Source organism: Zootoca vivipara, chromosome 3 (genome assembly GCF_963506605.1).
Source record: "Zootoca vivipara chromosome 3, rZooViv1.1, whole genome shotgun sequence".
NCBI classification, from domain to species: domain Eukaryota; kingdom Metazoa; phylum Chordata; class Lepidosauria; order Squamata; family Lacertidae; genus Zootoca; species Zootoca vivipara.
This window is the reverse complement of record NC_083278.1, coordinates 104933104-104945638: the sequence shown is the minus strand read 5'-3', so window position 1 is coordinate 104945638 and position 12535 is coordinate 104933104. Positions and strand designations below refer to the sequence as shown.

The following is a 12535-nucleotide window of genomic DNA, read 5'->3' as shown; positions in this document are numbered from 1 at the left end:
ACAAGTTCCTGTTTATTTATAGAGCTTGTTGATCACCATTACTCCAACCAATGACCACCTAAGGTGACATACATAAAGTTACTATACAGTTTTATTTTTATTTTTAACCACCAGCGGGCTCGTTTCTATCGCCATAGCACTTGTGCATTCTCCACTCCTGCCCCAATGTTGGTTTACTGTTTTTAAAAATCCTTAAATGCACCTTTTTGGGAGCTTAATTTCTGCAGGATTGTGCTCCTTGTTAATAAGAAGTTGCTAGGCTGATGCGAGTCCACAAGACATAATGAACTGTACTGAAATAAGCCTCTTTTGTACTTGCATTCCTCAACCATTTCTTCTGGCCTGTGAAAGATCTGGTTTCAGGAGCCATCGGTGTTCAGAACTAGGATGTAACAGCATTATCTTCATGTCTTGCTTTTGCAAAACTTGGCACACTTCACACTTACTGCGTTCATAAGTGCTGTCTTGTCAAGGAAGCTAAGTTTACTTCAGGCAGTGTAAAAGAGTAATTAACTTTCTTCTCTAGAATAACCCTTTGAGAAGGAGCAAGACAACTTCCACACCCTTTGGCAAGCTGTAATTTGAGCCCTGTGTGCTTACACACACACACACACACACACCAGCTCATAGAGCCTAGTTCGTTTTTATACTAAAGACCATTTATCTTTCATTAAAATTTCTGGCAACCGACAATGATTAATTGATCAGATTAGGAAAGGTTTTAGGGAAAGCTTACAGGGAAATCCATTTTAGAATTTAGGAAAATACAAGCAGTTGCTGTAGTAAACATCAAGTCCTGCCTTAAGGAGAAGAGCAAAGTCAATAGATCGTCATTTTGTAGCAAAAAGAGTTAATCCTTAATTGGACAAAAACAGTGACAAGAAAAACACATTAGAATTGAATGTTTTTTGATTTCTTTGAGTTTTCATTGGCATAAATAACAATACTGTAGTCTCTCACTCTATACTTCACATATTGCCCCCGGAAACACTTGCGTTTCCCTTAAAATATGCCAACTTTTCATGATTTGGGTGAAAAAACCCACCATCCTTGTTTCTCCAAATATAGTGGTTTCTTTGATTGCCACTTTGCCATTAGGCTTCCTGGCATCCGTGATGTTTGCATCTCTATTGCCATTGTTCTGCTGATAAGTCTTTATACCAAATGTTCAGTGTTATTGTGTGGTCACAAGTTTAACGATCATGCTAATGATACGAGACCCTCGAGGGCAGGTACAAAGATCTATGCTGGGGTTTTTTACTTTATCCTGGAGTAGCTGGTCAAGCTCACAGCGAAGTTCTTTCACTAGTTCGGCTACCTGAAAAACACAAATATTCTTATGAGTTAAACTGCTTAGGGGTAGTCCAGGCCAGATCACAAGCCCCCATCATCTCTGACCATTAGGCCATGCTGGCTGGGAGTCCAGCAAAACCTGAGGTTCCTCACACTACATTAGAAGTTACTTCTGAAGGCCCTGGTCCTCCCTCTGATATTGCATGAAAGACCGGCTGCACTTTTTATGCTTAACATTTGTGCTTGCATAAAAGAGGCCCAACTGGGGCATTGCTTGAAAACTATGATGACAATAATGTCCTTAAGAATCTCAACAAATAGAAGATGAAAGGCACTGCATTTTTTCAAGCTGCACAGGTCATACCTACACCACTTGGAATTTTTCTCATTTGACTGGATTTTGTGTTCATTAATGCTCTGCACAGTACAGTTGGACCTTTTAAACTTTTTATGCCTTTTCTTCTTGTATATCCACCGATGATATAGCATCGTGCATCCAACAGTGTCATAATGCCGAAAGAAATTTGTTAGTCTAAGGTGCCACAATACTCTGTTGCTTTTGTCCAGACAAAGACCCGAGAGGCAAATTTAGCTTTTAGCGGTGCTGATACAATTTGTTCTGCCGTCTACAGCCTGGGGTTTGTTGTGCTCATGAAAGTGCCTATGCAAATTGTACTTCCGGGTATTTTAACCATAAACCGCAGAGTTGATACCCAAGAGATGAGGACATCTGTCTAAATTTCTGAAAGATCTTTGGTTCTTAAATAGCTGGTCATGCAGACATAAAGAACAACCTGACCTTTCAACTTAGGAAAGTAAACACACTTGTTGGACCAGATGCTGCCCATGCTATTCTATAATTCTATTGGAATTAGTGTTTTATATCCATTTTAGCCCAGTGGACTTAATGTCTCAAGAGGAAATTTGGTTAAGGGTCATAAGCCATTTCCTGCATGCCAGTACAAAGTAGAATGAGCTGTTCCCCTCTCTCCCCTTGGTACAATGAAAATAATTTCCCCATCATAAGCAATTAGGTGCAATGTGATGAGTTGCTCATTTTCTTACCTGGTGTGAGGCTGCAACAAAACGAATCCACCCATCGTCCAAGGAAACAACAAACTCTCCCTTCTGAAGATGCACATTAACACGGCCGCCTCCAAACAAGATCAGTGGGTACACAGACACCATGCTGCAGTCTCGAATAAACACCCGGCTGGTTTTTATCATCTCGTGATACACTAAGTAAGGGCTATCAAAGTGCCTTGTCTGAAACAAGGAACCCAAAAAAACTGGTGAAACTTCAACAACAACAACAACAACCGGTTCCATACCTATCACTATACAATATATGACACAGGCCATTGGTTTTGCTGGGAAAAGGTTGTCCAATGCCAGCATACCATTTGCCAGGCAGCAGGGGCAGAAGTCTGAAATATTTACACAAATTTCACATGGGTGTGTAAGCTGAAGGAGAAAGGAAAATAACCTACTACAGTATTGGCTGAAAATCAATTGGGACAAGTTGGTCATATATTAAGTCCCACTGATTCCAATGTGAACTAAGTTAAACTAAGATTAGCTTGCTTCTTATCTTATGCATCTGTGCATAGATACAAGTCCAACAGATTACAATGTGGCTTAAAAAGGTAAAGGAAAGGACCCCTGACAGTTAAGTCCAGTCGTGAACGATTCTGGGGTTGCGGCGAAAGCCGCTTCTGGCGAAACCAGAGCAGCACACGGAAACACCATTTACCTTCCTGCCAGAGTGGTACCTATTTATCTACTGTACTTGCATTTTAATGTGCTCTCAAACTGCTAGGTTGGCAGGAGCTAGGACCGAACTACAGGAGCGAACCACCGACCTTCCGATCGGCAAGCCCTAGGCTCAGTGGTTTAGACCACAGCGCCACCCGCATTATAGATGTGTAAATGCAAGGAATTGCACTATGGACTGCTGATTCGTACATGAGTAGAATGTGAGCTTTTATTTAAAATGCATCTCTGGGTTATTTGTGGGGCATAGGAATTCGTTCACACACACCCCAAATATAGTCCAGCCCACTACATGGTCTGAGGGACGGTGGACCGGCCCACGGCTGAAAAAGGTTGCTGACCTGAGCTACAGAATGACTGGGGCTGGGAAAATCACCTGGTAGTTTACAGAGGATGGATGAATGTGAACAGAGCCCTCCTTCTTAGTAACAAACTTCAGCTCTGCAGCTTTTGGCTTCATTTTAACAGCTCCTGTACTGGTCTTCTGATACTTCCCTTCTGGCATTTTCACCTAAAACAGTAAAAAAAACAGGGAACAGTGATAGAAATACTCATAAGCAACTTCCATTCAGTAGGGTTGTACAGAAGGAGATGTTTCTTGAAAGCACTGGAAATACTGACAGGTCTCTAAACCCAACAGAAGCATGAGAAAGAAAAAGACATAGATTCCCTTTTAAGGAATTGCTATTATCAAGTAGCTCAGCTTTCAAGCATGCAGCATAAAACTAATGGCACGTGTGCAATATGGACAGAAACAGAGAAATGAAAAAGCACTGGCCTCTTACCTGAACCACATTGGGATACAGAGCAGCACATAACATGGCTGATATTAACTTGACGTTGTCCGCATTAGCATTTGCCTGTGATGAAAACAAAAGGGTACCTACAAGTTAGGGAATAAGGACATGACCTTGAGAATTCCAGCTTTCATGTAAAGGTAAGCTTCCAGACCCTACAGTTACAGAGATTTTTTTTAGAAAATATGAATGCATCTATTTTTAAGTGGTAGAAGCTCTGGGCCCTATATGTCCCTCCCTAAAAAAGGGGGGGCACCCCTGGACTTTTTAAAATCAGCTGGAAAGCAAAGGGTTTTCACTTGAGCAGGAAGCTCCAAATCACTGAACAAAAACACTGTCCAAGGTTCCAGCTATTATTTTGGTTCCATTAAATCATGACGAGAAGGGGAGAGTAGAAATAGTCAGAATGGATGGGAGGGAAAAATGAATGTCATTATTTGGACAGATGAGGAAAGTGACAGAGAATGAGAGGAAGAACACCACAAGAAAGATAATGGATTAATGAGATAATGTCACCTCTTCTCCAGTTGCTTCCAGAACGCCGTCTCCTCCCTGAGACCACCTCCTCTCAATATCCTTGGCTCTGAGTCCCTCTTTCACAAATCCAATGTCAGACAACAGTTCCGTGAACTGCCTTTTTAAACTGGCCATTTGCTATGAGGGAGGAGAGAGAAAGAACACCTTTGAATAAGATCAACAAAAGAGGTTTAAAGACCAATTAAAAAAAATGTAGTATAAACACTGACAACTGGAAAACACTGGCCTGCAAGCGTTCCAGTTGGAAAACAGCCTTTACCAAAGTGTCATTGGGTTTTGAAGACACTCAAACACAGGATGCAAGGGAGAAACGTGCTAAGAGGAAGGCATGCTTGGCAAACTCTCACCGTAATCAACTCCCGGCCGGAAACCTATGTCCCCACTGTGGAAGGACGTGTGGATCCAGAATTGGCCTCACTTATGGACTCATTGTTAAAACCATGTTTATGGAAGACAATCTTACTCGGCTACGAGTGATCGCCAAAGAAAGAAGAAGAATTAGCCTGAATATAAGCCTCACTTTTCCCCCAAATTCTGACCGTGAAAAGTTAAAGTGTGGGTTATATTCGTGACCATACAGTATTCAGCCAGTGCCAGGAGTGCGGCAAAGCGGCACCCGTAGTCCTCTGTCCTCTCCCCCAAGGCTGGAAAGAAAGTGAGTGAGGAAGGGGAAAGGCCGCCAGCAACGCAGCATGCCCCCCCCCCCAGTATGCAGCCAGGAGCTGCGAGGAATGGAGCGGCTTATATTTGGGTATTTTTTCTTTTTCCCCCTCCAATTTTGCAGGTGCAACTTATATTCGGGCCAATACTGTAGTTAAGCACATAGGAAAATGCTTTTTAGGAAGTCTATTTGTCTAAGGCCCAGTACTGGATTGTGACTCTCTGGAATCTGCGGTAGAGATCTTTTCCCCATCAGGTTCTATCTATATATTTTTGTAGACTGGAGAGATGCCAGTGGCTGCATTTTGGATCCCACTCAGCTGTGGTCCCTGTCATAAATAAAAATATGCATCTTCTTTGGTGTGTTGTTGTGGAGAGAGGCCTGTGTGCGTTTATGTGTGTGTGAGGAGTCCAGTGAGGAATTTATTTACAGCTGATCCACACACTTTACCTTTCAGCTAGGGTGATTTAATTCAGTGGTTGACAACCATAGTGTCAACATTTATAATTCAGTCCCAGCAGCTAAGGAATTAAATATTATATGGTATAGTAGTTGATCCATTTCACTAAATCCTGTCATCCATCAGAGATTATCCTCAACTTTTCTGGAAAAGCTGAAGTTATCTAAAAAGGCAGCATATTTTTTTTAAAAAACCAACCCAATCTTATGATGCACCCAGTTCCCCCCTCTTCCATTGCCTGCCTACCAAGGATAAACACAGATATATCACACTGTTAAGCCTGAGGTAGTAGTCAACCAAATTTTACTCAGAGGAAACCTACTGAAATTAATCAACATGACTACGTGAGGTCCATTAATTTCAATGGGTCTGAGTAAAATTTAGTTGAATAGCACTGCTGGGTACCACATCTTGAAGATAATCTGCAAGTAACATAGTGAAATGCAGTGAGATAAAACATTAAATGGGCCTAGAAAATGTCTTGCATGTACTGAGTTTTCTGATAAATGCAAAGCTGAAACCTATAAACGTTTTCATTATAAGATTGCACAACAGGAAGGCAGAACATAACAATCTGACACGAGGTTCAATATACACTTTTAAAACTCAAAACTGTGAACAAGAATGCTAACTTACCAGAAAAACGCTTTCTGATAAGAAATTTTGTCTACAAAACGTGTAACTTGCTTGAAAGCCGTCCTTTGAAGCTGTACGCCATCCCTAAATAGTGAAAATGTAAGCTGTTATAGCCTGCCATCTCATCTCTCACAGTTAGGAGGCTCTATGGCTACAATAACTCTGAAAATCAAGTACAGGGCATGCTTTTATTTCTCACCTTATATGCTTGGAGAAGAGCAAGATAATCACTGTTTCCTATTGCAAATTCCAGCTTTTTCTTGAATGCCTCCTCTCTTTTGTCCCATGGAGAAACCTTTTAAAACATAAATGCAACCTGTTCTCACACTGGCCAAGCAGATGCCTTTGGGAAACCCACAAGCGGGATTTCAGGACAAGAGCATACTCCCAACCTTTGGTTTCCAGCACCTGGTATTCAGAAGACTTGCTGCCTCCTTGGAGGCAGAGCACAGCCATCATAGCTAGAAGCTATTGATAGTCCTCAATGTATTTGTCCAATTCTATTTTAAAGCCATCTAGGTTGGTGGCCATCACAACTTCCTATGGGAGCGAGTTCCATAGCTGAACTATGGAAAGCACACCATTACACAACTGGCAGATGTAAAATTAAAATACAGCCTACAGAGTTCAGATTTACACAGTGTATTCTGGGTATATGAAAATTTTGTACATTGCATTCTACAAGATGTACAGAACTATCCCATTTATCCCCCCCCTCCCAACTGCTATGGGAAGTGAAACCTCTCCCAAACCACTTTCAATCATATAATAGGTTTAAAAGGTTCCATTTTAAGAGTTTAGGAAAGATTTCTTTGCACACGTGGACATATCTTGAAACAACAGCACTTACAAAGGGAGACTTGTGGGCTCTGCTTGCTGCAATTGTCAGTGCTGGATCCAGACAGCGGAAAATGGTGCCAAACAGCATTAGCTTCCCAATACTGACATCAACAGGCAAGGAAGCCAAATGATACCCCAAGGGCGTGAGCTTCTCATCTGAAGTTAAGGCTCCAACATCCTGCAGTCGTTGCTTTGAGGAACGTAGAGATTCGGCTGTTGGTGGCTCAATCAGCCGCATGAGAACTGAATGAAGGCTTTGTGTGGAGAACATGTCCAAAATCTTAATTCTGGAAGAAAGAGGAAAATACAATCATTTGGTCAGAGTTGGATACGTTAGCTTCAGCTACATAAATATATAATATACAAATATGTTAGCAGGCCTCCACTGAGAACTTTCTATCAATGTCTTGCTTTCTGGATGGGCAATGGCAGACTCAGAAAAACATAAGAAGTCAGAATCAAACAGGGTAAGGAAAAAGGGAAAGGTAAAGAACCACAGCGTCACCCGCATCCCGTATCAAACAGGATGTACAGTGGTACCTCGACTTACGAAGGCGATCCATTCCGCGGCGCTCTTCGTAAGTTGAAACCTTCGGTTGTCGAAGTGTCCATTTTGCGCATGCGCGAAGTGCAATTTTGTGCTTCTGCGCATGCGCCGACTGTGCGTGCTGCTTCTGCGCAGGCGCAGAACGTGCGCGCGGCGTAAAGACTTCCGGGTTTGCCGATTTCGTAAGTCAAAACCTTCGGAAGTTGAGGCATTCGGATGTTGAGGTACCACTGTAGTAGGGTTCACCAACCATTTTGGGTCCGTGGGCAAGCTTGCAAACTGCAGACACTGGCCACACCAGTTCCTTCTCTCTGTCAGTGAAGTAACTGGAACAAGTCCATTCGATTTACAAACCCTAGCCATTATGTTGTACCTACCTGCGTTAAATCTCGAGTTGCACACAGTATACAATAAAAAAAGAGGAGGCAGTTTTGTACAGTAATTCCTAAGCTCCACCTGTTTCTCTCTTAAAAGCAGTCCAACAAAGTACCGAGCCTGGGCATTCATAAAAGCTAACACACACATTTTCAAGAAGTAGAGTAAGGACTACGGAAAATTATTTGCCCTAAGGAAGAATAAGGATGAAGAGGAATTGGAGGAAGAGGAATTTGAGAATGGGAGCGGGGGCAAATCAGTATGTGTAAGATGTGCCAATCAGCAAGATCTGTAAAGGTTGTTTCAGGGATGCTCTGGCTGCCAGTGAAAGCCTTACCTGAGACAGAGCTGTTCCAAAGGCACTCTTTGTATTTCAGGTAACTGCTGCTTCAAAAGGTGATGATTGTAATGATGGCTACTGAAGAGATGAAAACAGACCCCAGAGGCTACCCGGCCTGCTCGTCCTTTCCTTTGCAAGGCATTGGCTTTGGACACAAATGTATCCTCCAGGCTTTCCATGCCTTTGCTTGGATCAAACCTGCAAGGAGGAAGATATGGAACAGTGTTTGCAATATTCTGATAGGCCTTTGGGAATCTTGTTGTTGTTGTTGTTTAGTCATTTAGTCGTGTCAGACTCTTCGTGACCCCATGGAATCTAGGGAGGTACAAAAATTAGGAAACTGGATGCTTGCAGGTTATGCTACTGCAAGGCATTGTACTTGGGGCTGCATTTGAAGACTGTATGGAAACTAGCGAGTGCAGAATGTAGCAACTAAATGATTAACAGGGACAAGAAGATGTGTGTGAACATATAAACACCAGTTCTTGCCTGACTCTGATAGCTGCCAATTTGTTTCTGGGCTCAATTCAAAGTGCTAGTTTTGATCTTTAAGCCTTTTACAGCTTAGGATCCGAATGCCAAAAGGACAGTTATCTGTATATGTTCCTGCCTGGACTGTGAAATCATCATCTGAGGCTCTTCTCTGCATGCCACTTCCTATGGAGGTTCTCTGGCGATGAGAGGACAGCCTTCTCTATAGTAGCTCCCCATCTATGAAATGCTTTCTCCAAGGACACCTGCCTGGCATCAACTTTATCATAATTTCACTGCCAGGCAAATACTTTTGTATTTTCCTTGGCACTTGGGCAACACCAATTATTGGATGTTCATATTCTGATTATGTTTTTAACATGCCTATGTGATTCTGTTATTGTATTTTTACCCCTATTGCAAATATTAGTCATGCAGAAGTATCCAGCATCCAAATGCTTGTACCTCCTAGATTCCCAGAGACCCATCTCAATACTGTTTTAAAATCTTGATTATCCTTAGTTACTGCCTGAAAGCTTACAGAGTCAATTTGACAAATGCTGGGGGGTGGGGGAAGGATACCACCACTATAGAACACTGTGAACTAACATTGCTACATGTTTCCCATTTTTCACCTGTAAAAATTAAAGCAGAAAAATATGGGTTGAGAAAAATGAGTGAGTGAAAAGGATAGGTCTTAAAGGGAGAAGTAATAACTGTGACAGACAGTAACAGAAATAGTTCTGGTCATTGGGGAACTGGAAGAGGAAAAAAAGGAAGGGTGAGAAACAGCAGATTTGGGGCTTCTGTTTTGTAATGTATTCCAGCTCAAGAGACATGGAACAAGGAAATCCATCAGGTAGAAATCTCACTGTGCACAGACGTATAGGCCCCATTTTAGCAAAGCTTGTTGTTGTTTTTTTTAAAAAAATTGTACATGGTGCATTTGCTTATTATCTAGGTACCTTTTTTCTTTCATCTTCCCTGAATCAATCACGTAGACCACATCATCGATGGTAATGGAGGTTTCTGCAATGTTTGTAGATATGATGATCTTGGTGACCCCTACAGGAGGCTTAAGGAACACAGATTGCTGCTCCTCACTTGAAAGTGAGGAATGAAGTGGATAAACAACACAGCTATGAGAAAAAGATCAGAGGACAGGTTTAGAGGGCTTTTAGTGAGGTTTTGTTTTCCATTTATATATCACTTATTTTAAATAGTAGTCAGAGCTGGAGAACCAAGGGTCACATCAATTGTGTCTGTATACAAGAAGAATGGACTGATCATGGTACAACAGGACTTCCCTTCCTCTCTGCCCCACTACAGCTCCCCCACCCCAGATTTGCCGCAAAATCAGAAGGAGAGAAACCAAAGCACACAAACAGAGGAGAAAGTCTCTGAGCAGAAGACGCATCCATGTGTAGCTCCAAAGCATGGTTTGGCACTGCTTCTGAACTGACCCAATACATTTTCTTGACTGGCAGTAACCTGATACACAATAGGGTATCAAGCCAAAGAACTAAGGGATAAACTGGTTTACATCTAATAAGCTCAAGGAGTCTAAAACCAATGTAGAACCCAATGTTTCTGCAGCACCCAGCTAAAGAGTATTATTTTTCAAGTTCTACTTGGAAGTACAGAATATTATCTTCCATGCACTAGTTAAGAATTATACTGGGGAGGGGGAAGAGATAAAAGATGCTGCAAGAAAGAAAAATGTTCACATACTCTTAAATAAGCAACTTAAAGTGATGTAAAAGTTGATTAAAATGTCAGTTTTAATTAATTTATTTTCATTTTAAAATATTTAGGGATATTCTTAATTTACCGATTGCTGCGCCGGTTATTGAAGAGTGGATTAGATTGCAACTGCTTATACAGTGTTTTAATTTCTTCCATGCCTGGCAAAAAAATCAGTACTGCACCTAGATATGAGTATATAAAAATGGTAGAATTAATAGAAATGTCTTCTAGAACTCAATATATATTCTTCATTTTTGCTCCTGAAGGCAACCACAATTTATTGATTTTTCTCCTTATACAGCATTACATGTTATGGTAAGATTCAATTCAGCATCAGCGTAAGTAAGAATTTTTTCCTCCTGAGGACCCTAATTCTGGGAAAAGTCCTATTATGCTTCAAAACCCTATGTCAAAAAGCTAGTTTTCTTTCAGAAAGAGGGAGAGCAGAGTAGAACTTCAACAAAAGATAACAGGAAACGGTCTTCTTGGTGCAACTGAGCTGCATAGGCTTGTAAAATAGGTCATTGTTTCTCATCATGTTACCTGGTGGATACGAATGTCCGCCACTGACGATCCACTCCAGTAAGGCCTCAATTAATTCAAGATTAACTTTGTCTAAATCCATTTTCTCCATTGTTTTTAATACTGATTTGCTAACCCCTGAAAGAGAAAATGAGCATCATAACAAAAAGGAAAAGCCCTGTTAAGATCATGAATTTTGTAAGCAACTCAAACTACAGTCACTTCCAAATGAATCAAACCTTTGATGGAAAGTGGAGGTCCAGCTGTGGCAGCTTCATGGTAAGAACATAAGAAAAGCCTGTTAGATCAGGCCATTGGACCCTCTAGTCCGGCATCCTGTTCTCACAGTGCAAACTAGATGCCTATAGGAAGCCTGCAAGCGTAGCAACACTCTCCCCTCCTGCAGTTTCCATCAGCTGGTGATATCGCCTTCCTCATTTATTTCATTTGGTCTAATACCTTCTTTCTATTCACTCAAATAGTGTATTTTCTCAAGGTCAAAGTCTGATGTTGCCTTATACATATTTGGATATTGGATATTTTTGGGGGGTGAGACACACACACACACACACACACACACACACACACACACACAGAGAGAGAGAGAGAGAGAGAGAGAGAGAGATGGCCATTCCCTCCAAAGAAAAACATTTTGGCCATGATTCAGTACCTCCAGCTGCACACAGGAAAAATCACATACACTAGAGGAATTTCCCATTCTGGAGGCTCGCCTGGCCCCTTTGCTACATTTCTTTAGGCACCAGGCAAAACCAACCCTTTTCTCTGAGGCGTTTGGCTAATTTAACAATCTATGGCTTTTTAAACTGAGTGTATGTGTGGTCATTGCTTCTATTCATCATTATATTACAGTGGAACCTCGTGTTACGTACCGCCCTCCTTACGAATGCTTCGTAAGCATGTGCAATGAGAAATTCTTCGTAACATGTGCAATGATAAATTCTCACAAGAGCATCGAGCATCTATCTGTCTGTCTGACAAGAGAACAGAAAACCTCTCAACATACAGGTCTCAAGACCTTTGCACTAGAGCAGGGGTCCCCAAACTACGGCCCGGGGGCCGGATGCGGCCCAATTGGCCTGCCAATCCGGCCCGCGACGACCCCCGCCGCCCGCTCTTACGGCACGCAGCGCGGCAGCGCTCTTCCGGGTCGGGAAAAAAGCGCCGAAAATCCTTTGTGCACATGCGTATGGGCCTCTCCCGACCCGGAAGAGGTCATTTCTGGTGCACTTCCGGGTCGGGGGAGGCCCATACGCATGCGCACAACGGATTTTCGGCGCTTTTTCCACCCTGGAAGCGCGCCGCCGCGCCAGTAAGCGCCGGGCGCGCACTCCCCCGCCCGCCGGCCCGCACAGGCGCACGCTCCCCTGTCCTCCAGCCCGCCGCGCGATCGGCGCGGTGGGAACCGGCCCAAACGCCAGTAAGTCTGGGGACCCCTGCACTAGAGCTATATGCCTGAGGTTGTGAAATGTAACTCACAAACTTTCTAGGTTTGAAAATGCCTTTCTATTCATATGTA

At 42.5% G+C, this 12535-nt stretch overlaps 1 protein-coding gene across 2 annotated transcripts in view; it reads right to left on the bottom strand.

The window, feature by feature from the left end:
• Window positions 1-14: 14 nt before the first annotated feature.
• The window catches only part of DHX57 (DExH-box helicase 57), a 32744-nt gene continuing 20223 nt past the window's right edge, over window positions 15-12535 (bottom strand). For both annotated transcript variants that reach the window (XM_035111026.2, XM_035111027.2), the window contains exons 13-24: window positions 11020-11136; window positions 10562-10658; window positions 9696-9869; window positions 8257-8457; window positions 7008-7284; window positions 6357-6452; window positions 6158-6241; window positions 4380-4517; window positions 3852-3926; window positions 3443-3577; window positions 2359-2559; window positions 15-1318 (exon numbers count right to left, since the gene is read on the bottom strand). In XM_035111026.2, coding sequence (XP_034966917.1) covers window positions 1175-1318; window positions 2359-2559; window positions 3443-3577; window positions 3852-3926; window positions 4380-4517; window positions 6158-6241; window positions 6357-6452; window positions 7008-7284; window positions 8257-8457; window positions 9696-9869; window positions 10562-10658; window positions 11020-11136 — 1739 coding nt within the window. In that variant the 3' untranslated portion in view covers window positions 15-1174. The remainder of the gene's footprint in view (window positions 1319-2358; window positions 2560-3442; window positions 3578-3851; window positions 3927-4379; window positions 4518-6157; window positions 6242-6356; window positions 6453-7007; window positions 7285-8256; window positions 8458-9695; window positions 9870-10561; window positions 10659-11019; window positions 11137-12535) is intronic.